At 37.7% G+C, this 27795-nt stretch overlaps 3 protein-coding genes across 3 annotated transcripts; 1 reads left to right on the top strand and 2 right to left on the bottom strand.

The window, feature by feature from the left end:
* Positions 1-1313: 1313 nt before the first annotated feature.
* Positions 1314-10820, bottom strand: LOC134747263 (tetratricopeptide repeat protein 5-like). The gene is made up of 8 exons (XM_063681878.1): positions 10598-10820; positions 8505-8637; positions 6956-7176; positions 6158-6454; positions 5505-5690; positions 5152-5327; positions 4335-4479; positions 1314-3522 (listed from the first exon to the last, which is right to left on the bottom strand). Exons 1-8 carry the CDS (start codon positions 10664-10666, stop codon positions 3403-3405), a joined length of 1347 nt encoding a protein of 448 aa, XP_063537948.1. The 5' UTR covers positions 10667-10820; the 3' UTR covers positions 1314-3402.
* A 2796-nt stretch (positions 10821-13616) lies between these two features.
* Positions 13617-16778, top strand: LOC134747232 (uncharacterized). Its single transcript, XM_063681837.1, has one exon. It carries the CDS (start codon positions 13745-13747, stop codon positions 14489-14491), a length of 747 nt encoding a protein of 248 aa, XP_063537907.1. The 5' UTR covers positions 13617-13744; the 3' UTR covers positions 14492-16778.
* A 1020-nt stretch (positions 16779-17798) lies between these two features.
* On the bottom strand, positions 17799-27238 carry LOC134747166 (structural maintenance of chromosomes protein 1A-like). The gene is made up of 7 exons (XM_063681745.1): positions 26972-27238; positions 26562-26769; positions 25881-26083; positions 24366-24459; positions 23342-23470; positions 22435-22658; positions 17799-18093 (listed from the first exon to the last, which is right to left on the bottom strand). Exons 1-7 carry the CDS (start codon positions 27145-27147, stop codon positions 17799-17801), a joined length of 1329 nt encoding a protein of 442 aa, XP_063537815.1. The 5' UTR covers positions 27148-27238.
* Positions 27239-27795: the final 557 nt, after the last annotated feature.

Here is a 27795-nt window from a genome sequence, read left to right as displayed (position 1 = left end):
AAAAGGTAATCACGGTCTATATCCCGGTCAATATAAATCTAGTGAAACTAACCGTGAATCATTCAAAACTCTAAATGACAATTTATTGCTAAAAGCATAATATATAATTACAAGTTTTAAGACACTATTCAGAGTATGTCTATAATACTTCAAATCTACTGTTATATTATAGATTTGAGGAATAAATTGTCAATTTATTTGTTTTAAGTGTAAGCAGTATTGAAAAGTAAATAAACTTTTTATTATTAATAATACATTTTATTTCCATAAAATATAATTTAAGCCTGTATTTTATTAGGTATTAGTATAGCTATTTGTTACGTTATTTCTCTCAGCTATACAGTACAAGATATTTATTATAAGAAATACATCAATTTATATGAATAATAAATACTGATTGTACAATATGTGTACAGTATTAAATAGAAACATGCTCATAGTTTGACAACTGAAACGGATGGCGCTGCTCAGTGCCATGTTTTGTGTTTACTGGATTGTCAAATTCAAGTTTTGGCAACCAGTTACCGCATAATTCACGGCGCCATCTACACAAGCTGTCAAATTCGAGACACGATTTGATCTTTGACTACACACATACTCTTATTATACATGCAATGAATCTTTTTTACAAATTTTTAAAAAACCCCGCTGTTAGTTAAGCTTATTAATCGAGTCTTAAGATCATATTTAGCACATTTTTATTATGATTACAACCAGAAATTCATATTCACACGCAAAAATAGTGTAATAAAATCACAGACATATATTACTTCGTAAAGAGCGGCCTTACGAGCACTACGAATGGGGCCGATACATTGGAGTCAAAATCGCATTTAGTTACACCAGCGCGCTCAGTCGTGTGGCGAATTGCGCAGTGGAAATGTAGTGAAATTGTGTAAAAACTATTCAGGTTCTTATGCGATTATATGCCATTTTGACTCCAATGTATCGTCCCCATTCGTAGTGCTCGTAAGGCCGGTCTGTACGAAGTAATATAAGTATATGACTATGAATAAAATGGCGAAAAAAAATCTGTAGTTCCAAAGAAAAACTGATACCTATGATTCGCCGAAATGTATGAGAAAAGATCACTTTGTATAGAATATCAACATATTTTTTGCGTTACACTGGATTGTCACTTTAAGTCATAATATGTATTACTTTATACCACATCAGTCTTGCACATCTTAGTTCAAATAAATATTGTATACACATCTTTTCAACTGTTAAATGGGGCATTTTCTATGAAAAGGGACCTTATTGTCGATGGCGCTTACGCCGCACAGTGTCGCGCGGCATTGTATTTATATCGGAGCATCTTTTATTATCGACATCGACAATAAGGTCCCTTTTTATAGAAAATACCACAAATAGTTACACATAACATAACCCACAACACAATGATGCATAAAATACTGATACAACCACAAATCACATTTAACCCTTTTACAGATCCCCAACGTAAATTTTTACTTTTACATAATTTTAGGACAAAATAAAAATAGCAATCAAAGTGACATAAAAATATAAAATGATGTCATATCGCACTTGCCTTCAAGTACTATATGACCACCAGAATACACACACGATTTCATTTCAATAATTCCTATACACAGTTATGTTCCACCACACTTACAATCATACTTAAAAAGATATTTTTTTTTGTAAAATACGCCCACTCTTTCTCTATTTTTTGTCAATTTTCAATTGTCAATTTAATAATTATATGTACGGCGCTTTTACGATTAATTTGTATAGATTTGTCGTCAAATGAAACATACGGGTTCCCCTCATCTGGCATAATATTGTTTGTCAGGAATACACTTCGCATAACACGTATCGCAGAAAAAAATTAGTCGAATGATACTTTCGCATAAATATATAATTGCCATAATAGTCATTTCGCATAATATTCATTTGGCAGAATTTTCAAAGTGGGTTAGGTTAGGGTTTTCTGCCAAATAATATTGCGCGAAAAGAAATTCTGCAAATTAATATTATGCTAAAAGCAGTATGCCAAAAGTTTTTCTGCCAAACGATATTTCTACCAAGTAACATTATGCAATACAAAAATATGTCAAAAAACTTTCTGCAACACAATAGAGAACCGAAACATACATTTATTATAGTAGTGGGGAATACTTAGATACTTACATATACAGATGTAGTGCATTATTATTTTCCATTGTATTTTCACGGAAACGTACGAACGTGCCTTGCTATTTCAGTAAGTCTCGATACAAAAATTACTGACGTTGACTACACACGTGTGTGTGTGTGTGTGTGTGCGCGCGTGCGTGCGTGCGTGTGTGTGTGTGTGTGTGTGCGTGCGTGCGTGCGTGCGTGCGTGCGTGCGTGCGTGCGTGCGTGCGTGCGTGCGTGTGTGTGTGTGTGTGTGACTAATTAATGTGTGATGAATTATGCACTAGGTACATCTGTACATATATCCAAGATAGAAATGTAATGTACAATACCTATTAGTTTTCATGATTTCAGATTATTTCGCAACGAACACAGCTTGGAATTTCGTACGTTTCGTATATAGTTACATTTCATACTTAAATCAGTCTGGTTCATTGATAGAAATTCGGGTTGTTTCTAAGATAGATTTTAAATAAGCCAGTCAACCAATTTGATTCCTAGGCCACTCTCATCTCCGTGTCGCTGTAACTACTATATGGTATGGTTCTATCCTATGGTATGGCCTAGGAATCAAATTAGTTGACATATGTGCCATTTTCAATCAAAAGGGTACTTATTGTCGGTTGTCAATAAGGCGCTATTTCCATACAGCTTTAATTTGAAATCAACCTTATTGACAAGCGACAATGTGGTACCTTTTGGTTGAAAGGTCACATATATCGACTTCAAAATGGACCGAAATAAAATAAATTAACCTACAAGCGAACGAAATTATTTTGACATAATTGCGGAGTTAGAAGCGTTTCAATGTTTTTTAATTTAATTTTAATTTTATTTACCAATAGTGTTATTACCGGGTCTCTATTGTTTGACATAATTATTGAAAGTCATAATGTAATGATTGTCATATTATCATTAGTCATAATTTAGTTTTTCTCAGAAACGCGTAACTTTTCAGGATTGCCATAAAACAAACCTAACCTAACCTATCTATAGGATAACCCGAGGAAAATCCTGAAAAGTTAACGGTTTCAGAATTATGACTAATGATAATATGACAATCATTACATTATGACTTTCAAAAATTGTGTCATTCTCAACCAAAAGGGTACTTATTGTCGCTTGTTAGTAAGGCGCTATTTCCATATAGCTTCAATTAGAAATCAACCTTATCAACAAGCGACAATGTGGTACCTTTTCGTTGAAAACGTCACAATTATGTCAAACAAAGGGACCCCGTTATTACCTGAGTTAGGTTCGTCAGTGCACCTCGTAGGTGCTGGTGACCTTGGTGGACGCGAACTGGTCGAGGCCGACGCGTTTGCCGTTCACGCGGAGGAGAGTGGGGTTGTTTACGCGGATGGTCTTGAAATCGTACTTCTGAAAAGTAAAAAACTGGCCAAGTTCGTAAGCAGGAAAGCAGGGGTCACTACCGGTGTCTGCGGTAAAACAGATATAATCTAAAAAACCGTCCAAGTGCGAGTCGGACTTGTGCACGAAGGGTGCCGTACCAACAGGTAAGTTTATGATGATGATGATGACAATTGTCACAAGATTTAAAAGAATTTTCGATAATGCTTGACAGGAAATGAGTTCTGTGTCGGAATTTCGTGACAATTGTCGTTTCTTGTGACAATTGTCATTAGCTTCGCAAAGTACCTACCTACTTATTTATTAGCGATATAATGTAGTTTTTTATTTCTTTAAAATGTTGTTGGCAAACTAGCACACCGCCCGCCCGATGGTAAGCGGTTACCGTAGCCTATGGAGGCCTGTGACGTCAGTAACAGTGATGTTGACAATTGTCGCACCTGTCACCGTGGTGAAATAGGTGCCAAAACTGCGTGACAGCAAGACTATGGCTACTATGAGCGATTTCTCTAAACCTAAGTATTCTATAGTTGGTCAAACCAAATTGTCAGTAAATGTGACGTTTTCAATGAAAAGGTACCACATTGTCGCTTACCATAAGGACGAAAATTGCTTGAAAATACGAAAAACCTGTCAGAGCGTCCTTATGGCAAGCGACAATGTGGTACCTTTTGCTTGAAAACGACACAAATAAGAACAAAAAACTACTCTTTTTTTTGGGTGCTAGTACTAGTGTAAGACAAAGATAGTATGATTCTCTAAGTCTATGTTTGAAATGAGACAGTCCTTTGACAAACTATAATAATATAATAGGTACATACGGCTAAGGGTCCGTCCAGTTTGTGCGTGGTCAGTTTCGGCTCGGGAATGGCCACAGAATCGCCTATGATGGCTCCCCGTCCGTCCGCCCAGTTATAAACGGTGACGAGGACGCACTCCATCGAGGCGTCCACTATCGCGAATGTGCTGTGAAATTGACAGTTGTGATTATATTCATAAGGTTCATATTTTTATAATAACTACCAGATGTGGATAAAATAACACAGCCTATATCCCTCCAAAATAAACGTTTTATCTATCTATCTATCCCTCAAACAGAGACTTTCGCATTTTTAATATCTACTAGTACTGTCAAACATCGCCCAGGGACTTGAGGGTTCACTTTAGAGTTAAACAGCATTTTTACTGTTACTGTTACTTAGGCAAGGCAAGTAATAAAATAATTTCTATGACTGGTAGTTCAAGGCACAAAAATTATAAATAGTACATGCGCGATACAGTGGTTATGTTTTAATAAAAACCGGGCAAGTGCGAGTCGGACTCGCCCACCGAGAGTTCCGTACTTTTTACTATTTGTTGTTATAGCGGCGACAGAAATACATCATCTGTGAAAATTTCAACTGTCTAGCTATCACAGTTGATGAGATACAGCCTGGTGACAGACAGACAGACGGACAGAGGAAGGAGTTTTAGTAATAGGGTCCCGTTTTTACCCTTTGGGTACGGAACCCTAAAAAAAGGTGAAGGTAAACTGATAAAGAATAAAATAGATCTGGCATCCGTGGAAACTGTCATAATTGTAAAAAAAAAACAAGAGAAATTAGTAGCTATCAAAGAAAGCAAACTAAGTAAACTTACAACGGCACAGCGTTCTCGTTATGTATGGAGCCAACAACTTTTCCCAGCACAACTTTGCCTGCGTTCTTCCCGTCGACCAGCTGGTCAAAAGTGGCGTGGCTAAAGGCGGGCTCTCGCTTGCCGTTGTTGTCTATGGTCGCCGTCGCGTACACGCCCAGCATCTTTTTGTCTATGGCCTGCGGAGAATAGTTATTTCAAGGATTTGACGAATGTCTAACTTGACGAATCAAGGATTTGACGAATGTCTAACTTGACGAATCAAGGATTTGACTAATGGCTAAATTGACGAATTAAGGATTTGACTAATGGCTAACTTGACGAATTAAGGATTTGACGAATGGCTGCGTAATCACCTGAACCATCTGTTGCAGCCTCTTTGTCTTTATTCTGCCTCTCGTTCTAGCCAGGTCGTCCGCGGCCGTCAGGTACTGCTTCAGTCTGGCTAGTTCTTGCCGAGGCAACTCCCAAGGCGTATCCAGGCGGCACGCGTAGTCGAAATCTGATAGGGCTTCTGCGTAGTATTCTTCGAATTTCAATGCCTGAATTTTTTTACATTAACAATTAACTGTATGTTCATAGTCTGGCTAACTAAATATTTTGACGCAGTAATTAATGGCAGATGCAGACAGGTTGGCCTGAGTATTATTTATTTTCAAATAATGTAAATTAGAGTGTGTTTTAATGCATCAAGTATAGTTAATTACTTGGATATTTAAAATACAGTTAGGGATAAAAAATAAATTTGTTTTTAGGAAACTTTTTCATTTGCATGTTTTTTGGATATTCCAATATTACGCATTATTAAGTAGTATTATTACATATAAAATAAAAAAGATTTGAAATTCAAAAGTCAAAAATGTTACATGAAACAATTTATCTATTTATAATGTATTATTGTTACTTTTAGTTGCCCAATTCAATATTGACCGTAATTTTTTGGCTGTGCCACAAACGAGTTAAACACATACTTAGGTCAAAAGCATCAAATGGATGGATAAATACTCACAATTCCCTTATTATAATACAAATCCGGCTGCCCCTTAGCCACTGGGTCGCTCAAGGCCTGTTTATAAGCGCTCATACATAGCTTTAACTTCGCCGGATCTTGCACACCGAGGAAGAATTGACACAAATAAGCATTTCCTAGTACTGTCCAAGACACTCCGTCTTTAGTGTCTAGGGATACCGCTTCTCTGGCGAGCTCTACGCTCCGGGCGATGGTGGAGACGATGTCTTCTCGCTTGTCTCCGGTTTCCTGGCGAAGGATTATGGAGAGACAGCGGAGGGAGAGGCGGTTGCGTTCCTAGAAAGTTAAGTTAGCCCTAGTAACTATAGTTAAGATAAGAGCCAGCATGTGGTTGACATATGACAGACATTGGATTGGAGTTCCTATATTGATAAACTTAAGTTTTTTATTTTTTTTTCTCTTTTCATCTTTATTTACCAAACACCAAAGAGTTCTGACCGCCCTAGGCTGACTATGTATATCCGCCCCCCGCTTGTCTCAACTCAGAGCCGCCGCCGCGCCCCCTTGGTCCTTGCGCCCTAGGCTTTAGCCTTATTAGCCTGTGGATAAATCAGGCCCTGCATATTGTACAGATTCCTTTTAGTATTTTTGTCCGAATCTGATGTCTGATCATACGTAAACCATGTTGTACGGGTATGTCTACCTAGCGCACTTGTTCTTCGTTTTGTATGGGAAATGTTCTCATTTGAGAATATTCACCATAGTAAACGGAGAATGTTCTCGAGAACGGCACAACTCTATGTTTACCTACATAAAATAAAACAAAGTCTCACTTACATGTTTCAAAGCCCCCTCAAAACTAGCCTTCGCTTCTTTCACATTCATGTTCTTCCAGTAACACTCTCCCAGCTCGTTCCATGCGTCCACCATCTGCGGGCTCAGCTTCACCGCTTTACTGAGGCACTGGGTCGCGCGGGCGTCGTAGCTGGTGCTGCTGTTGTAGCACCGGCCTTTCATGTACAGGAATCTGGCACGGAGGGAGAATGGGATTTGGCTATCTAGAAGAGATTTAAAACATGATGATGTCGAGTTCAAGTTCATAATTAAGAGTCATTAGCTGGGTCCACACAGAGCGAGCACAGGACACGAGCGGGACAGATTGGATGGAGAATGGAGAAGGCAAAATACCGGAATGATTGGAGACACTTGGATGAGGCCTATACCCAAAATGGAGAAATGACTAAAAAATTGTTTATGTTTTTAACTTTCTTTGTATGTAAAACAATGTAAAGTCATGGAAATAGAGGATATATTTTTTATTTTTATTTATTTATTTAAGCCTTTATTTTTCCTTGACATGACAGAGGATATATTATTATATTATTAAAGGAGACATTCAAAGCGAGAGGTAACACATTGTAATTTGTTATGTGCAATTGTGCAGGCACATTCTGTCACAATTTTTTTTTTATCTGGTTTTTATAGAGGCTTTGGACACTCTAGGTGAACATGTCAGCCTCATGGGTGCTTTCATAGTTCCCTACTCAAGGGAGTGGTAAACACTGATTGCTTTGTCCGATATAGGCTCTGCCAACCAACAATTGATCTGTCCATTGTGTATGGAGCCCAGACTACCAAAAATTCTTTTTGTCAAGTCCGAATTCCGGACGCCTTCCAACAACACGTGAGACAAGTCATCAGTCTTCTGACAGTTTGCACACAGTGGTGACGATTTAACACCCATCATGCACAGAAACTTGTTTGTAGGGATGTGTCCGGACCAGACTAGGAAAGCTGAGACTAACACTTTTCTAGCGAGGTTGGCAGAATCAAACCAGGGTATCCACAAGGGTCTATCTTGGATTGTTCTGTACCAGATTCCAACACCCCTTGATATAGCTTGTTCTCCAAAATGGTATTCCCATTCTGTCACTCATGACATGTTTTTTTTTTATAAAGATTTTACTAGTTAAAACTTAATAGTCCATAATATTGTCTTCGGTTACCGCGATAGTTACTCATGAAATAAAACTATGAAAACGGATTATATCGCGTATATTGAATTTATAATACACGTTATAATTTATAACGTCGGGATGTATTATAAATTCAATATACGCGATATAATCCGTTTTCATAGTTTTATTTCTTAATAGTCCATTTAACATGTTCATGTAGATATAAATCATAGAGCATATAATCACTACGATCTAAATGAACCGATGATAAACCATCCCGTAGGATGGTGCTAAAATTATTAATTGAATTTAATTGAATTGAAAATGCCAGAGTGAGGGTAAATATGGCATTAACTTTACTTTACTAAATGTCCTTATAACTTTTTATTTATTTACACATAAAACAATAAGTTTAAAAAATAGTTTACCATCTATGCTTTCAAATTTTTCAATTAGGATTTCTTTCTTCTCATCAACAAGTTTATTCTTGTCTGGAGCCAACTCAATTGGGTTGTTTTCAAAGAATAAATCTCGGTAATCAAACAGTATTTTGAGTTCTACCTGTAATAAAAATAATATTCAGTATTATAATATAATTTTGGAAACTAATTTGGTTACTAGCAGCAGGCCTATGCAACTCTCCGCGCGAGCTTGGATTTATACCTACAACTCGCTTCCCGCCGGCGGGACTCAAGCTAGCCAGTTGGTTGCCACACGCGCTCACATACGCACGTCACCGCACGCTATGCTTAAGAAATATCTTCATCACAAACAAATAACCCCACATCGCCCTTGATCGCGTTAAATGGAGGGATATAGTTCTTGGTCACGATCCTCAGTCATGATGGAACGATGAAGAAGAAGAAGAAGAAACAAATAACACTGCTTGTAGTATGCATGAATGCAGAAACAACAAAACAAATAATAAGTATAGTTTTTTCCTCTTTCGACGGATGAGGAAAAGTAAGTAGACATTCTCAATATAGGTACTTAAAGGCTTATGACAGAGTGGTGAGGAATGAACTTTGGTCGGTACTGTCGGTGTATGGATTGAGCGGCCGTCTCATTCAGGCACTGAAATCGCTCTATGAGGATTCCAGTGCTTGTGTGAGAGTAAACGGGTCGTACACTGAGTGGTTTAGCATCGAAAAGGGTGTTAGGCAGGGATGTGTAGCGTCACCGTGGCTGTTTAATCTGTTCATGGACAGTAGTTTGCATGATTTGAGAAATGATGAGTGTGGGCTGAGAATGAGTGGGTTACCCGTCAAATGTCTTCTTTACGCTGATGACCTGGTATTGCTAGCGTCATCGGGTGAAGAGTTGCAGGAGATGGTAACTAGAATGCATGGATCTTTTGAAAGGAAAGGAATGAAAATAAATGTAAGTAAGACGAAAGTTATGGTATTTGAAAAGGAGGAATATATGACAAGCTGTGAAATTTTGATTGGTCAAGAAAGAGTAGAACAAGTGAAAGAAATTGTGTATCTGGGAACATTATTCACTAGGGACGGTAAGCATGATAAAGATATTGAAAGGAGAGTGAATGCTGGAAATCGCGTGAATGGGGCACTTAACGCTTTTATGAGCAGCCAGAAGGTGTCGCAAAAAGCACGGTTGGCTGTGCATAGAGGGGTGCTGGTGCCTACACTTATGTATGGTAGCGAAAGTTGGGTATGGCAGAAGAGGCATCAAAGCCAAGTCAATGCAGTGGAAATGAGAGCGTTGAGAAGTGTATGTGGGGTGAGATTACAAGATAGAATTAGGAACAGTGTGATAAGGGAAAAGTGTGGACTGAGCGAAGATGTAGTGACAAAAATTGAGAAAGGTATGTTGAGATGGTTTGGACACGTGGAAAGAATGAGTGAAAGGAGGCTAACAAAGAGAGTATATAAGGGAGAGGTAGAAACGGGAGTTGGAAGGGGCAGACCTCGGCGGACTTTCTCTGATCAGATCGGGGAAATCCTGAAGAAAGGCCAGGTCAAGAGCACCCTAAACCGGCGAGCGTGTATGAGGAATGTTATGAAAGTGAAGGAAGCGAAAGAGGTATGTCAGGATCGTAGCAAGTGGAAATCCGTGGTCTCTGCCTACCCCTCCGGGAAATAGGCGTGATTATATGTATGTATGTATGTACTTAATCCTACTGTTATTATTTTTACGATAGTTACAAGCTACGTAGGTACTATTAAATTATTTTTAATTGGATTGTGTAAGTTTTATGTAGCTACAGCTACACCTACACACTATTCCAAATTCCAAGTAAGCTTTTCTAGTCAAAAGTATGAGTCACGTTAAGTTGAACTTATCCGCTCATGGACTAGGGCAATACTTTATTCGTTTACAAGAATAACATTGTGGGACTTCTATTTTTGGTATAAATAAATAATTAACCAACAAGTATGAAATTAACTAATTATATTTTTTTGTCACAAATTTAAGAACAATATTTTTCACCAGTCAGTTTTGATTAACGAGAAGTACATAATCGGCTTATCCATATACATTATTATTCTAGTTTACTTACCGCAAGTCCATCTAAAACTTCAGTGAAATTTTGCAAAATATCCGGATCTTCCTCTGCATCTACAGACATGGTCGATGATTTTAAGTAACTAGTATACTTAGGTAGCGCAAATTTAGCGTAATTTATTTCAGTTACAATATACTACCACTTCTATGTATTTTATTTCAATAAATCCAAATCCACATTTTCACAACAATAAAAAAATATTGTACACATGCAGTAGACAGACATAGACAACTTATTTTGACATATATATTTTTTCACACAATATTGCAAGCTCAGAATAATGACTAAAGCAAAGAAGCCGGGCAAAAATAAAAGCTTGGTAAAAGATATCGTATTCACAACACGTTATTACTTTTTGTCTATGAGTGAGTGAGACAACAATCCGCAAGTTCTTTCGTTTTTTTCAGTATTGTCATAAGATAAACTGAGGGAAATGTCAAATGGTCCTATGTGGTTCTATAATATAATCCAGCCAAATAAAATATATGTTCGTTATTTCACAGGTAGGTGTCAACTGTAACAACTTGACATAGTCGTATTATTTTAGTTGAAATATTTCGGGATGTTTCAGCGGTCATCTTGGTTTATTTTAATTTAATTTTTGCTATTCCTGAAAGATTGTTGGAAAACGTGCTGAGTTTTTATTTGTAATGGTTTGAAGTTCCCTTTGTGATAATGTCTTGTGTGATCGAGGGCTGTAAATCGCATACAGGAAGAAAAGAAAATACGCACGAACCGATAACCTTTAATCGGTGAGTTTTGTTCAATTTTGAAAAAAATTATTTATAGGACCTGACCCTAAACATAGAAATCGATATGTTGTTTATATAATTATTACTTGCATTCAAGTCTATATAGATTTTTGCATATATTTTCGAACTTTTCTGCTAAGTATGAAAGGTTATATTTTTGGCATAGTGATGTATCGACCTCAGATCAATAACCTATCGACATTTACAGCTTTCTTATAGTTTGGCCCAGGACTGTCTCATTTTAATTGATGAGTACAGTCAAGGGCATAAATATATATACATTCCCAGTCGCAAAAATATGTGTACGGTCAGACAATAAAATCGTGTTCACATATTTTTAAGCCATTTGTCTGGATCGATATTTTTGCCTTCGACTGTACCTATAATTTTCTTTGTTTCGTTTTTACCCTTTGGGTACGGAACCCTAATAAAAAAGACATTAATGATCATTGATGAACGTTCCTTTTATTAATATTGTTGGTCACAACTTTTTATTTCAGATTTCCAAAGGACGAGGAATAGGGGATATTACTGCAATGTTCTGCCACCAGAGTGCAGCACTAGCTTTTTTAGTGCACCGTAGAGTAACTTATTCATACTGTACCTTTAACAGGTTTTTGACAAGTTTTCAGGGGACCTACCGGAAAACTCGAATCCGAAATTTCGTTATCTAGCTGCCTCTTTATCGCTCGAATACGCAAGAGTGACAGAGATGTTAGATAACGAAAGTTCGATTTTCTTGTTGCGCGATAGACCCTCAGATTGTGATAGTGGCGCCACCTACGCCGAGTTTCGCGTAATATTCCCTATTATTAAATAATTAAAAAATATTACACGAACGTTTTTTTTTATTATTTCCTATTTGGTACAGTCAGCTGCAGAGAAAAGGTACCCCACGTCCATACTAATTTACAGAACTTTGTATGCAGGGGGGTGCCTTTTCTCTGCAGCTGACTGTACATGACTAGAAACTATACTTAGTCTTTTAGCATTAGAAAAAACGGTAAACCATTTCCACGTGTCTTTTTATTGACAAGTTTTTTTTATAAATATAACAATATTTTACGTATGAAAACAAAAGTATGTAAATGATCGTATATTATATTTGTTGTGACTTATTTTCAAAGTGTTTTTCGATAAAACGACACGTTAAGATCGCTCGCCTTCTTTCTAATGATAAAAAAACGAGAGGTATAGTTAGACGGTTCTGAGTGGTAGTGGTAGACTGCAAATGAGATAAAAGCTATATTAGGTACATGCATTAATCCTCATATCAGGCGGCTCTTTGATTCCAAGGTTTGCATATTTTTTATACTTTTTAATGATTTTTAGAATATGAAAATTATAAAAAGTGTAAAAGTTATGCAATCCTTGTATTCCACGCATTTCATTTCATTTCATTTCAACGAGCCGCCTGCTACAGATTTCTTGAAATTGCCGCGTTATTTCAGGTTCAACTTTCATTAGCCAGACTATTATCAATTTGCCAATTTCGTGATTATTATTTTACACGGCACATAAACTTATGCATAATTTATCGATATAAAAAGTCGACACAGTTACATCCCTAGCAAATTATCAAACTTATGACACCGTACGTAAATGAGAAATAACAAGCATATATGCATCTCTTTTCGGCACATTATCTAATTCGTAAGGAAGTAAAGTACGGGTATACATATTTGCGAAGCATTTTTGCCCGACTTCTATGCTTTAGTCATTATTCTGAGATTGCAAGAATGCCAAGCTGTCAAATGCAAAATGCCAAGTCTGAGCTTAACCTATTATAGTTGGTCAAACCAAATTGTCAGTAAATAAGAATAAATAAAACTATACTCATCCTTTTCTTTTGGGTGCTATTACTATACTCTGATTTGTAATTAGATTCCAAAAAACTAACCTCACTTTTTCTCTTTTCCGTATGTTTTACGAAACTAAACAAAGCTAAAAGGATACATCTATATTTATTTTAAATGCTAGAGTATGCAAAAGGGAAATTTGAGTTTACTTCTTTACATATTTTCCATTATTACGAAAGAAAAAGGATCTGAGTGAGGTTAGTTTTTTGGAATCTAATTACAAATCAGAGTTTAGTGTAAGACAAAGATAGTATGATTCTCTCTGTCTAATTTGACAAACTATAATATGTTATGATTAGTAGTGCGAATTATGTCCGATCGTGTAAAGAAAGTTTAATTTTTTAAGGCGCCATATTTCAAGTATTTCAACCATCTGACACTTCTGACAGTTCAATCCATCCGTCTGATCCGTCAATCAAACATTCCATTCCATATACAAAATTTACTTGATCGTTTTCTAGAAAGAAAGTACGAAATTCCCAATTATTATATTTACAACTAAAAGTGCCCGTCAGAAGTATTGCAATAAAATGAAAACTGGATTACAGACGGGGATCGTCGTTGGCTCCAAGACGCGGGTCCGTTGCATCTACTGCGATGTGTTTATACCAAAGGCAAACAAATGTATCGAGCAGCATACTAACGGCGTAAAACATAAAGAGAATATCGAACTTATGTCCGAGAACGGTATAAGCCTAACAAACGAAGTGTTGCACTGTAAACCTTGCCAGGTGAATCTTACTGAGGGGGAATCGGTGTCAAAACATATAGATGGAGATTCGCACGCGAATTGGATGGCCGCTATAAAAGACCTCGTGGACGGTGAGTTTATCAATATAGACGACTATTTATCCTGCGAGAGAGATGATGTAACATGCGAAGTTTGCGAGATAACGTTCAGCTGTACTCTGGAGTGTATACAGGAGCATGTGAACTCCTTTAACCACAGAGCCAAAACTGTGGATAGGCTTAAACCGCTCAATGGTATATTTCGAGTCGATAATGACGCCGAAGTGTGGTGCAAAATATGTGATGCATACATTGATAACACAGTGCAAGGCATCCTGGATCACATTGATGATAACGAGAGCCACATGCAGTGGTTCACAGATATTGAAGACTTGATAGAAGACCAAGACATTTCTATAGAGAACTATCTTGCAAATGAACATGAATTGAATGCATTTTGCAATAAATGCAATGTCCATATTCCATGCACAGTGAATAAGATTGAAGAACATGTGTACAGTGAATCTCATCTTAATCAATTCAGTTAATTTAAAGTGTGTTTTGCAGTTATATTTCAAAACTAAGCTGAATAGCCTTTTTCAACTCTGCTTTTCTAAACTCTCAGGTGTAATGCCAATTTGCTCTATCAAGTCAGCATCACACTTTGCCATAACCATTTTTTCCTCAGCAAACAGATATCATGTAACCATATTTGCGCAAATACAACAGCAGTGTGCTGCAAGCATTATCCTCTGGCCACCCAGACGCCTATAGAAAGGTTTCCTATTTCATTATAATTAAAATATTTATTTAGACAAATCAAAATTGCATTTGTCTTGACAAGTTTTGATGTCTGGGCGGCTAGACCTAGACGTAACTTAAGCTAGACTAACTTAAAATATCTAGACAAGGTAACTTTCCCGGGTGTACATACATATCCTCCTAAGGCCCAGCCATACAAATGAAAAATCTAAAATATGCCACTGAAATTTGAACCTATAGTGTAGGAAATAGAGTTGATTTTGCGTTGTTGGAAAATTGAATGAAACATAGCAAAAGCGACTGTTCTAATTGAGTAGGATTTAAATTTCATCTAACTGAAGAGGTACTATAGGTAAGACATTGGGCCTTAAAAGGATATATACATATACTACAGTGGCTATTATAAATCAGTATAGCTCAATTGACACAAAGGCCTCCTCCTCCTCCATTGTGGAGGAGGCCTTTGTGTCAAAAGGACATGTCGAGCCGACGGTTGTTGCAAGCACATAAATAAATAAATAAATATTGTATTAGATATAACTGTATGTTCGATAATAAAAGGCTTTGAAATTGAAATTAAATAGCTCAATTGAATATATATGTTAACTGCCTACAAAAAGTAAACATACTGTGTTGATACTAATTAAAGCACGGGTCTTTTTTGTGTCAAGCCCTTGGTCCAAAAATGGTATTTAACCACTTTTGTATATTGAACAGGCCTTTGCCATTTTGCTATACCACCCAAAGAGGGCCCAACTGGTTGGGAACTCTCATTTATCTAGAGAGCCTTCATTAATACAGTAGGCCTAGCATAGCAGAGGTGCGACCGTATCTCGCTATATTTATCTAACCACGAAAATTCAATTAACTATATATTGGTCTCCTCTCCTAAGCATAATTAGGTATTAAGAATATCCAGCTTTCATTTTATTGATCCTCAGTGAGTTAGTAAAAAAATAATTTTCTTATCTAAACATTATTGTTAATATTAACAGATTACCTATATACGACAATTTCATATATTAAAGCTTTAACTGGGTACTGTCACAACCAAGAATGTGCCTCAAAAGTCTATTCCGTGCCGAATTTGGGGTATTTAAGAACAATGAAAGTGTATAATGTAACTAATATAACATTCCCTATCAATATTCTCAAAATGGACACTGGACCAAGCCATGCAAGAATCCAAGAATATAAAAGTATGCAACTACACATAAAATAGACTTATATTGACCAGGATATGGACCGGGATTACCTTTTGTATTGTTTTCAAGCTCCAAATATTTCGACGCAGTTACATGCATCTTGTTCACGGGTAACTGAAGATGGGTGGGTGTCAAAGTTGTGTAGACCGCGCTCGGTAATATAAGTCTAGTGAAACTATCCGTGAATCATTCAAGACTGTCACATGAAATATCAAAATGGACTTGGTTATGTTACATTGTAGGGAATGTTACCTATGGGTTTCATACGCATAGGGTGGGGTTGTGCCAAAACATTACTGTGAATACTACTTTTATAATATTACTGCCTTACCTGGTAAAACTTGTATACTATCTCAAAATAAATCTCAAATAAATATCCCATATTTAACCAACAATTTTTCATGTGTGTACCTACCTATAATGTTATTTAAGAATTTCTCTCTTACTAATAAGAGATCAATACCTAAGCATTAAAATAATATTATTGAAACTGGTGTGTTTTGAAACTAAAATATATTTGTTAATTCTTTACAATTTGACAGGTAATTAACCTGTAAATACTCTTATTATTAAGGGGGGAAGTATTGAAAAGATGGACTGAATGTAAAATTAATATAATTGTATAAATATGTAATAATAATAAATGTAATAATCTAATAATGCATGCATATATGTATTTTGTAATAGAATGTAGGTTGCTAGGTTCACTGTTGCAACACTTGCAAAATTCCTTTGCTATCATTTTGCCGTTTTGTGTTCAAAAATAAATTAATTTAATCACAATTCTATTAGACTATTACATTCACTTTGCATATGCCAATTCTGTTTCGAAGCATGTATTTAAAAAGTTAAATAAAATATTTTGTGTAAAAGCATAACTCCTTTTATTCTAATAGAATTAAGAAATACGTTATCCAACTAAATCTAGATATTAAACAAAGTTATTAACAACTTCAAAAATATAATTTACAAATTATACATCGAAAAAATAAGTTGCTTGTAGGAAAATGCTATCAGACCAGCAAGCGTGAGTAGCCGAGCGTTCTCGCGCGCGAGTCCATACTTGGAGTCGCACTAGATGTATGGAGACGCGCGCGAAAACGCCGAGAACGCAACTCATGCTAGCAGATCTGTAAGTGCGTATATATATATAACTTTTATCAAACACTGTTTTAGTCAAGGGCGTATTATTACATCCATCCTGTCGATGCCGCCGGGCCTTACGTTTGAAGCCGACGTCGCTTCCGATCGGTAGCCGTTCAAGGGCACGAATGGCACGATGGATGTAATAAGCCCTTTAAAAGGTTGCTTATTTTGGCGAAGTACCCAAAGTCCGCTCCAGACTACACGGCGCGAAGCCGCGAACGCGGTGTCGATTTCGCTGATTAGCGAACTAGACTCCACACTCGTGTTCGCGGCTTCGCGCCGCGATTCGCGCACGAGTGTGGAGGGCCCTCAATAGTTGTGTGGCACCACTGCATTATCTACACCGTGATACAAGATTTCACACCGCGCCTCCGCCGTACCGCGCGGAGCAGCGGTGCCACACCGGTACGTGGGTTCTTCGCCTTAAGCCGGATTCACATTTGTCTGTCGTGTTGTGTTGTGTTGTGTCACATCAGGCGCATAAGAACGGCAATCGGTTTTATACATTTAATATGGTTGCGCACATTTGTCTGACGAAGCGTGCATCACGAGTATCACGACACGTCAGACAAATGTGAACGCAACCATATTAAACCGATTACTGTTCTGATGCGTCACGACACAACACAACACGACACGTATGTGTAGCTGGCTTTAGGGTTGCACTAAAGTCACTAAACCGTCTGTCAACATTCGTTCATCAGTTCATTATGTGCAACCCAGCTTAAGTCTTAAGACCATTTTAATAATCCAACGGATAATCATCCTCCTCTTCTTCTAACTCATCTTCTTCCTTAATCGTGCTCAATGGAATATTTTCTCTAAAGCCCACATTTCCAGCGTCATTAGAGCGAGAATTGTCTGTAGTATTCACCGCATTACGAGAGCCGGTTCTCCTAGGACTGCTAGAAGTCGGTATTTCGTCGCCAGACGTTCGAAGTCTGATTCGATTTTGGTCAAGCTGCACTACTTGGGATAATTCCTCTTCGATGCAGTTTATTTGCGCTATAGATGCTGTTAGATCCCCTTGTAACGATCTGAAAAAAAGAGAAAGATTTTTATCCAATCTTAAAATGAACGTCCCTTCGCCAACGTTTTTATGCTCACAACTAAAACGTGTTGATTATCGGTGGTCAGAGTTTGCAATTCGGATCAAATTAGTGATGCGTATCTGGATTCAGATCCGATATGTCTTCCGTACAAGAAACCGGATTATAAACGCTACTGGAGGCGCACGCATTTTGATATTGGTTGTAATATAATCGTCAGACGCCAAGGTCCGTTGTGACTTGTGCTTTTACCACCAAAAACGCCTATCCTCTCGATTTATGTTTGCTAGTCTGTAGTTCTGTACCAATAATGTTGGCGTGTGTTTTATTTTTATGAGACATGGCGGCTTATTTCCGTATAGATAAATTTTTTGACACGTTCGTCAAATAGTTATTGACTATTACCTCTTTGACGACTAACAAGTAACCGTTTTGAAATGGAAATAGTAAATAATGATGTTTATATATAAGTCAATTAATGATATCAAACAAGTTCGTCTCTTTGTGGAGCTCTTAAGACGAAAGTGAAGGTGCGAAATCACCTTTTCATACAAACGTAGTCCTCATTTTCCTCTCTGGATATTAATTAAAAACATTATTAAAAATATTTTGACACAATTTGTTGTATATCAACCACATCCACAGGCTATGCCCCTGCGTTTGATTTTTTTTCAAATTTTTAATTATAAGAGAAGAGTTAGGAGCATTTAAAAATTTGTATGAAATCTGTTTTTCGCTCAAATTTTTTACAATAATCAAAAAATCGAAAAAAGTTAAACGTATTGATATACATCAAACTATGTAAAAATACTTTCCTTGATGTCAATATCCAGAGAGGAAAATTGGGGCTAGGTTTATTTTATAGAGAAGCGGCCGTCCCCTTTCCTCTTAATCAAACCATGAAACTTCAAAGTTGCGTGGGTTATTTTCAAGTGGCCGACGAATCATCAGATTAGTAACCGTAACCCGTAGCTTCAGGAAACTTGATTAATAAGTTGTTGAAATATCAGTTATATTGTGCGAAGTTTCGTCTCATAAATACATACACTTTCTGAGGGTTAACTGCGAGTTAATTTTCTTAGCTTTTGTTTTACTGGAAGTTTTTCAAGTCTAGAAGCGGTCAAGGATTCTTACACAGGGTGCCTAAAAAATAAGTGCATTCCCGTTGCCAGGGAGGTTTTGGGATTACACTGAGCAACTTTTACTATGGGAACAACCACGAAATTGCGAAATAAATTTACCCTCCCATAGAAAATGGACCAGCCAAAATGTATGACCAGCCAAATATTTTTTTCGCGATTTTGGGGTTTGTCCCATAGTAAAAGTTGCTCAGTATAATCCCAAAACCTCCCTGGCAACGGGAATGCACTTATTTTTTAGCCACCGTGTTGTGCATAATTGTTTTCCATCATATTTTCTCGGAAACAATCGAACATATTTGTCATGCTACATCGAACCTCAATACTTTTTTGTACTGAGATTGACTGAAATAGCATGTCACGTTCGTACGTTTCCATGAAAATACGATGGAAAACATGAATCTAGTATAACTGGATCGGTCATGAGGGGTGGGGGAAAATGACCGAACGGGATAGTCTTATGTACCTTTCAGTAGGAGTAGCAGAGAAAGCGCTGTTATTGTTTGTCCTTGTCATAGTTTCACTTTTCCACCGCTGCCACAACCGAGGTTGTGGCAAACAAATAAGTACGTGACATGTCATGTTTGTTCGTTGCTTGTTTAATTATCGTTGTTTTGTATGAAATTGTGCTTTCTCTTATGAAATATAGTGATGGTTAGCGTTTTGAATGCTTGAACTTTGATAAAATACTGGTGAATTGTTCTGTAATCGGCTGTAATAGCCTCTCTGAGCAAAAATATTAGATCATAACCTTTTACACGTAAGTACGGTATTTTACACCTTCCTCTTAACGCAATATGTGAGAATAACATCGTAAAATTACGTTACACTCAAAGCAATGTAGAATTAAACGATTTCAATAAGAATATCACAATTATTTACGCAAATTGACAAAACATTATTTGTAAAATTATCCGCCCAAATTACGTAGGTAGGTAGGAGTCTGAGGTCAGCCATTTTTAAACTTCTTCTTAATTTAGCTGCATAACAATCATGTTAGGGATACCAGATGAAAATATCATAATTTTATGGGTAATTTTGACCTCGAAGTTTTTTCGTACTTCTAATTCCAAAAAATAAATAAACAAATGTTGTGAAGATTAAATGTGGTGTACATTAATTGGTGTGATTGCGATTTGTGATTTCTTTAAATTAAAACCCATAATACATTTTATTTTACGTTTTATTTACTAAACATGTTTAGTTTTGTACCACCTGCGCGAATTATAGGAGGTATTTCATTGTTTATACGCCTAAAAAGAACGGCCCATTGACATTATATTTAACAATTTTTTAATACCGTCAAACAAGCTAACTTTGCCTCCAGGGTAATCGCCCCAACGTGATGTCAAATATTGGGGTAATTTTTACCAATATGGTATCCCCACGTTTATGACGTCATCTATGTCTATCCCTTACGGGCGCACGCGTATAGCTGGTCTATGTAATGCTAGGTTTATGATGGAAAACAATTACGCACTACATCTGTAGTACAGTTGTAGTCAAACCTCGGCGCTTCGGCATTTCAATAATTGTCAAGAGGTTTGTTAAAGGTTTTGACCTTAGTCTTAAGTCTTTATTTTGACTATCTTAGTGGGTAGTTGCCAACTAACACAGTCAATCTAAGAAATAAAGCGACCATAGTTTAACTTTGTCTAGGTAGGTTTATCACTTTCCTCGTGTCTCGCAGAGCCTTGCGAAGCGCCGCTGTTTCGCCTTTTACACAACTACATAACTGTTCAAATTCACTTTATCACTTCTCGTTTTATGTTTCGACTGTCCAAGGCCGCCAGTTCTAGGATTTACTAGTCAAAGATTGAATTGTTACGAAGTAGGTATTATATTTTGCTCACACTACCATGACCGCTAGGGATAGTCAAGCAACTGTACCTATCTACAAATCTTTAAAAAGTTACTAGGTTCAAATACTTGGGTCACTGGATTACTGACACTCTAAAAGATGATATTGATATAGAAAGGGAGCGCAGAGCACTGTCGGTAAGGTGTAACATGCTTTCTCGCAGGTTTGCGCGTTGTTCTACTGAGGTGAAAATAACCCTGTTCAAAACGTATTGCCAAAACCTATACACGTGCAACTTGTAAAGTGACTATACCAAAAAAGCCTACAGTGCTCTTCGCGTCCAGTACAATAACGCCTTCAGGGGGTTGTTGGGGCTGCCCTGGCGCTGCAGCGCGTCAGGAATGTTCGCCGCGTGGAGAACTGACGGTTTTCAAGCCGTGCTGCGCAAGCGGGTGGCGTCCCTGGGCGAACGCGTGCGGGGCAGTACCAACACTCTCCTGAAGGTGATCGCTGAGAGGAAGGACAGCCCTATCCTCGCTCACTGGATGTCCGTGCATGTCAATTGTAATTATAATTATACTTTTTACTAACACACCTAATATAAGTTACTACTAACATAATATGGATTATTTGTATCCGAAATAAATGCTTTTATTTCAAAAAAATACCTACTGATCTCACTTGCCCTATTTATCTGCGATATAAAGCTGCCAACTGGGCGCCGTGCCCATAACTGCAATGCATCGAATTCATACACGTAATCCAAGTGTAAATAGTATTCGAACTATTAACTCGACACTGATCACTATGCTAGCCTACTTTTCGGTATGTTAAATAGCCTTCATTGCAGGTAATGCAGGGTAAAAGTAAAAACCTCTCCTTGTTTTCAACATTTATGTTTTTTTAATACTACGTCGGTGGCAAACAAGCATACGGCCCGCCTGATGTTAAGCAGTCTCCATAGCCTATGTACGCCTGCAACTCCAGAGGAGTTACATACGCGTTGACGACCCTAACACTCCTCTCCCTCGAGCTCTGGCAACCTTACTCACCGGCAGGAACACAACACTATTAGTAGGGTCTAGTGTTATTTGGCTGCGGTTTTCTGTATGGTGGAGGTACCTCCCCAGTTGGGCTCTGCTCTAGATTTCAAAGTAGATTAAGAAATAGTGATCGGTAACAACGGTTTAATTTCATGGCAGCACGCGTGGTCAAGTTAAAATAAAGGAAAGTAACAATTTTGAAGCTGGAAGTCAATTGAGGTTTTATATAAAGGTTATTAACCTTAATTAATAATTTCAGCTGAATTTTACTTTACAGATTCCCTTACTCAACAACGCTGCCATGAAATTAAAACGTTACCGATCATTATTAACAAAATATACCTACGTGATCCTGTCAATGTTATTCCTCAGAAACTTCAAATATTTCTTCAGCCTCTGAAGTTCGTCTTTTAACTTTCTGTCTACACTATCCTTCGTCAGTTCCTTGGGTGGTCTCAGCCTACGGTCTGCAAGCCTAGCTTCCATCAGACGTACTTTTCCCATTGTCTCTAAGACGTTCTGTTCGGTTTTGGTCAACTCTTTTGAAAGGTACTCGAAGTCTTTTTGGGCCTGTTAAAAAATAACACGTGTGCGTGATATTGCTATGATGTTTTATATTATCGATTCATTTATTAATATTATCGACGAAATGAGGGCCGTTCGAGCCGTTCAGGTGGGCGAGCTAATCATTGATGTTAAGTATTAGTTTGGGGCCACTTAATACCAATAATAAAAGTGAACCTAATAAATATTAAATTTTGTAATCCTACAATGTTCAATTTATAAATACGTTTCCCAAAAACTGTAATGGAATGTGATCATCATTGGTAAAATGATGTATAGGTAATGTATGTATAAGGTCAAAGTAGAGAAAACCGTCTATGAGGGCAGACCGTCTACAAGCTCATTCGTCGCTTTTAACTCTTGCGTTTGTACACATATAGGTACCTACTCCACTTACAGAAGGCTGGTAGAGCAGAAAGAGTGAAGCTTCGCCTTTTTGTCTGTCTGAGCGACGTAGGTACGAATACAAATACTAGTTATTGCCCTATGACGGTCTTCCCTGCAATACACTTTATATGCCGATCTTCACCATATTTACCTGTATCTACAAAACATTTAATTAATAATATGTTAAATTTGTAACATGCACAAAACAAGACAGATTAAAAACCACTTTGAAGTAAAAATTTCCTACCCCTCCGTTTAAATAAATTTATCGACTGAAAATAAACTTCATCCGAGATACAAACCTCCCCCTTCTGCCACTGTAGGTCTTCCAGCTTTCTCGTGTTTAGATACAGTCGTCTCTTCAGCAGGGAATCTACGCGGGCTGCATAGGACTGAGCAGTGACCGATAGTAGATGTCTGCACCCTCGAACCTAGACCAATTCGTATTAGTTAAACTTATATTCTTTTATATCAAATAACGTATATAAATAGAAACAAGTGCGAGTCGGACTCGCCCACGGAGGGTTCTGTACATTTTTTTTACAAATATATAGTTTTCAGATTTTTTCCTGTACTTGTGTATGACGATATTACTTGCCAAATTTCTTACTTCTATATAGGTTAACGGGAAGTACCTACCCTATAAATTTTGATTCCCTTAAGAGTGTCGAAATATACGTTTTTTGCGGCATATATAAACGGCCGTATCTTTTTTTACGTTAACTTAGAAGTTTGATTTTTTCACAGCTTCAAGGGGCTGTATACCTCAGCATATGATTTTAGTTTCAACTCGAACCTCCACGCGTTCCCGTAATAAAGGGTCTTGACAGACTGACGTACGCACGGACGGACAACAAAGTGATCCTATTAGTTCCGTTTTGTCCTTTTGAGGTACGGAACACGAAACCCTAAAAAAAGAACTTTGAACAGTTTTAAATGTGTTGTCTTCACCCTTCTTAGTCAATTTAGTGTAAATGAACAGTGTTGACAGCGCTTTCAGCGCGGATGATACATCTGAGCAGGTATGATCAATAAACGTGTATGGGAGGTATTCACTACACACCGAAAAACTATTGTTCGGTATCATAGCGGTATGGTTATATATATATATATATATGTAAAAGTAATTTTTCTTTTCTGTTCCCGAAATAAAACGTTGACGAACAAAATCCAAAACTACTCGTACCGGAGACAATCAGTCACGAATTTTCACTATAGAGCCATTTAGGGAATTTATGTTGGACTCATCATAGCTTAAGTAATGCATAACCAATTTAGCTAGAACCCTAAACGGAATATCAATTAAAGTCCGTGACCTGTACCTACCTGTTGTCGTATACTCATCGCGTGACTGAGGGCACATAATCCTTTCCTCTTCAGTGCATAACATTGTCTTTCCCATCTTATTAAAGGCGATAAACTGGAAAATAAGCAGGTGAAACTTATTTGCACTTATTTCGCCATTGGTATTTTAGAACAAAGTGACTTTACAGCTATATTTATATTACAGAAGTAGTGCATAATTATTTTCCATCGTATTTTCACGGAAACGTAAACGTATCTTGCTATTTCAGTCAGTCTCGGTTCAAAAAGTACTGAAATTGACTAAAGTAGCATGACAAATACGAACGTTTTCGAGAAAATATGCTGGAAAACAATTATGCACGACATTTGTGACGTTTTCAACCAAAAGGTACCATATTATCGGTTGTCGATAAGGTTGATTTCAAATTGAAGCTATATGGAAATATCGCCTTATTGACAACCGACAATAAGTACCCTTTTGAGTGAGAATGGCACATTTGTATCTACCTTATAATTACGCTAACTGCATTTATATTGCACAGTATCGTATCGTAAGAAAAGGTTAATGGAAGGAATTTAAAATAGCGCGTAGAAACTCGTACAATTTTATTCTCGGCCTCAATTCTGGTGTTTCTTATGGTTAAAACCTGATTCGTCTCATAATAATTAGGGTAAACTTCTCAATTTAAGGTTTTGACTCCTATTTTCGTGGAAAAAACGAGCCAATCATTGCAGAGGGGACTGTCTTTATTACAATTTCCCTTAAAATCTTCGAGCAACACCGGGAAGGGAGACGCGGCATTCGTATTACTGACTATTTCCCCTCTGCCGAAGCATAGGTACAAATGTACAAATGTACTCGTCCGTAAACGAAAAGGTGTGCAAGATTTGTCTTTGACGTGTGTCATTTTCTATTTGTGTCATTACAGATTGGATTTTGTATGTAGTGAGTGACAAGTGCGCCTGTGTGCACGTTTCCCCCCCGCAAAAAATGGCAGAATGATTTGTACGATAAGATATCGCTTGGGCTCCTCCCTTCCGACATGTCGGAAGCCGGTGTAGCTAGGAGCTTACAATCGCTCAATAAATCCATAATATAATTAATCATTCATCACATATAATCACCTAAAACCAGTATTTTGCCATGAGTTGTTGTCGGCCGACAACAAACTATGGAAGCGGAGCGTGAATCTCGCGACCTAAATGCGTCATAAGCGCCATTAATTTCACTGTGCTTAGGTACGTTTTGGTCGCGCGGTTCACGGCTTCACGCCCCGATTGCGGCAATTTGATTGTCTGGTATGGCTTTTCTATATGAAGGAATAATAACTCAATGGATATAATGAATAACATTTACTGTAGGACAAACACACGCCAACCTTTTTTTTTTATATATACCACGACGGTGGCAAACAAGCATACGGCCCGCCTCCTGGTAAGCAGTCACCGTAGCCTATGGACGCCTGCAACACCAGAAATATTACATGCGCGTTGCCGACCCTTTAAAAACCTGTACACTCCTTTTCTTCCTTTTACCTTTTCTTTTTTATTCCATTAGACGGTCTTCGAGATGAAATATCAAGACCAGGCAGTTTCTGTTCAACTTGAATCGTCTCTTCTTTGTTCGAGGCAGCAACTTCTATTCTCTTCTTTACCTTCTCGATCTGAGGAATTTGCTCGTCAAGTTCTTTTATCATCTTCTCAAATTTCCCCCTTTGTTCTTGTAGAAATTTGTACTCCTAAAATCAACATTCAGTTTTGCTAGGTCAAAATAAATGAGGGTATTTGATCTAATTTACACACAACAGCGATAAAGAGGGTGGCTTTGTATAGATATTTCCTTAAAAAGAAACCCGATTACTTGCACTTAAGTATAATTGTGTAGCTATGCTCTCAGTTCTAAAGATACTAAAAAATTAGAGCAGTAAGAAATAAATAATGTTGTAGGAAGGAATGTACTCATAATATACATTTTTAAAGGGCAGCAACGCGCTATACCACCAGGCGACGTAAGCTAATGTGCTACCAACGTGATGTACCTTCAATCACCAGTTAGCTACCTATGTACAGCACAAAAGGGGCGCGACAGTATCTCGTGACAATTTCATCATCTTGGCTAGGCACCCTAGTCGACTTCCTTTAGAATCTTGACCTACTCTACCTGCTGAACAGTTGCCTCTTCTAAATAACATGTGCAGGTAAAATGGCGCCACTAACCATATTGATAGCATCTTCCACAGGATCGCTCTGCGGTGACAGCGCTCCCGGTCGACTCCCCTCCTCAGAATGCCTGTTAATCTCGTCCTTAACCCGATCTACTACTACACGTAACGCCTTGTGTTCGTAGCGTAACGATTGTATTAGCTCTTCGAGACGGTTTGACAGGTCTTGGAGGACCCATCGCCAGGATTCTAGGTCTGCAATTCTTGGGAAAGAGAATCAATCAATTATCTGAGTGGATAAGCGAATAGTGTTCTACCTATGTCATTTGTATATTCTGGCAAGAGTTCATCCGAAAATGATCACTTTTTGTTACACCAAAGTTAACATTTTGATCCACCTGCCATCACTGCCTAGCAACATGTCCGCACAACTCTATTTTACGTAATGATGTAAAATCCACTTACCTTTCCTGAAGACACTTGATCAACTGGTACTCACTGGATTGGTGCTCAAAATCGTTCAGGGTCAACAGCTCCTGATTACTGCTTACTTGCTCCAACACCTTAGCACTCAAGGCTTCATTCAGGCACCTGAGCTTCTGCAGCCCACAAGGGGCTCCAAGATAACAATTTGAATACATAGGTACTTCTATTTCTTTAGAGATTTTAAGAGAAATTTACTTTTCATGTTTGATTTTGTGCTCATAATTTTGGCGTTTAAATGAGCACTGTTGACATTATTGACAATTTGTCATGTCACGATCAATCAACTGAGTATTGTAGTAAAAAGTTTGGTTGGACTAAAGCAAAGGGGGTGCCGACACTTTTTTCATCGGAGTGATGTTATTATGACACCTATTTTTTATTGTGTTATCGTAGAGAATACGCTAAAATAAGCATGTTTTGTAGGAAAAACTTTTCTCTAAAACCAAAAATGGCCGGGATATTTGACCCGCAAGTTGAAACCACTACTTAACAAATTAAAATCAATCATTTGCAACAGTAAATTTAAGTAACAGAGACAAGATAGGTGCGACGACGAGCGAAGCGAGGAGGAGTGTGTTAGGTTAACCGCGATGATCGCGATCAAACAGAGCGCGAAGCCGAGCGAGCGAAGCGAGCGTGCCGCGGTAGCGGCCGGCGAGCGCCAGAACAGACATGTTATTGTACCTACTAAAAAAAATCTGTCTTTTTTTTGCACCCCCTTTGCTTTAGGCCAACCAAAAGTTTAATCAAAATTCGTGTAGGTCGTATATTGTCAAAAAAATATTCGATTCTTTCTGTCAACT

Source organism: Cydia strobilella, chromosome 14 (genome assembly GCF_947568885.1).
Source record: "Cydia strobilella chromosome 14, ilCydStro3.1, whole genome shotgun sequence".
NCBI lineage: Eukaryota > Metazoa > Arthropoda > Insecta > Lepidoptera > Tortricidae > Cydia > Cydia strobilella.
The sequence above is the reverse complement of the archived record's forward strand: the minus strand, read 5'-3'. Positions and strand labels throughout refer to the sequence as shown.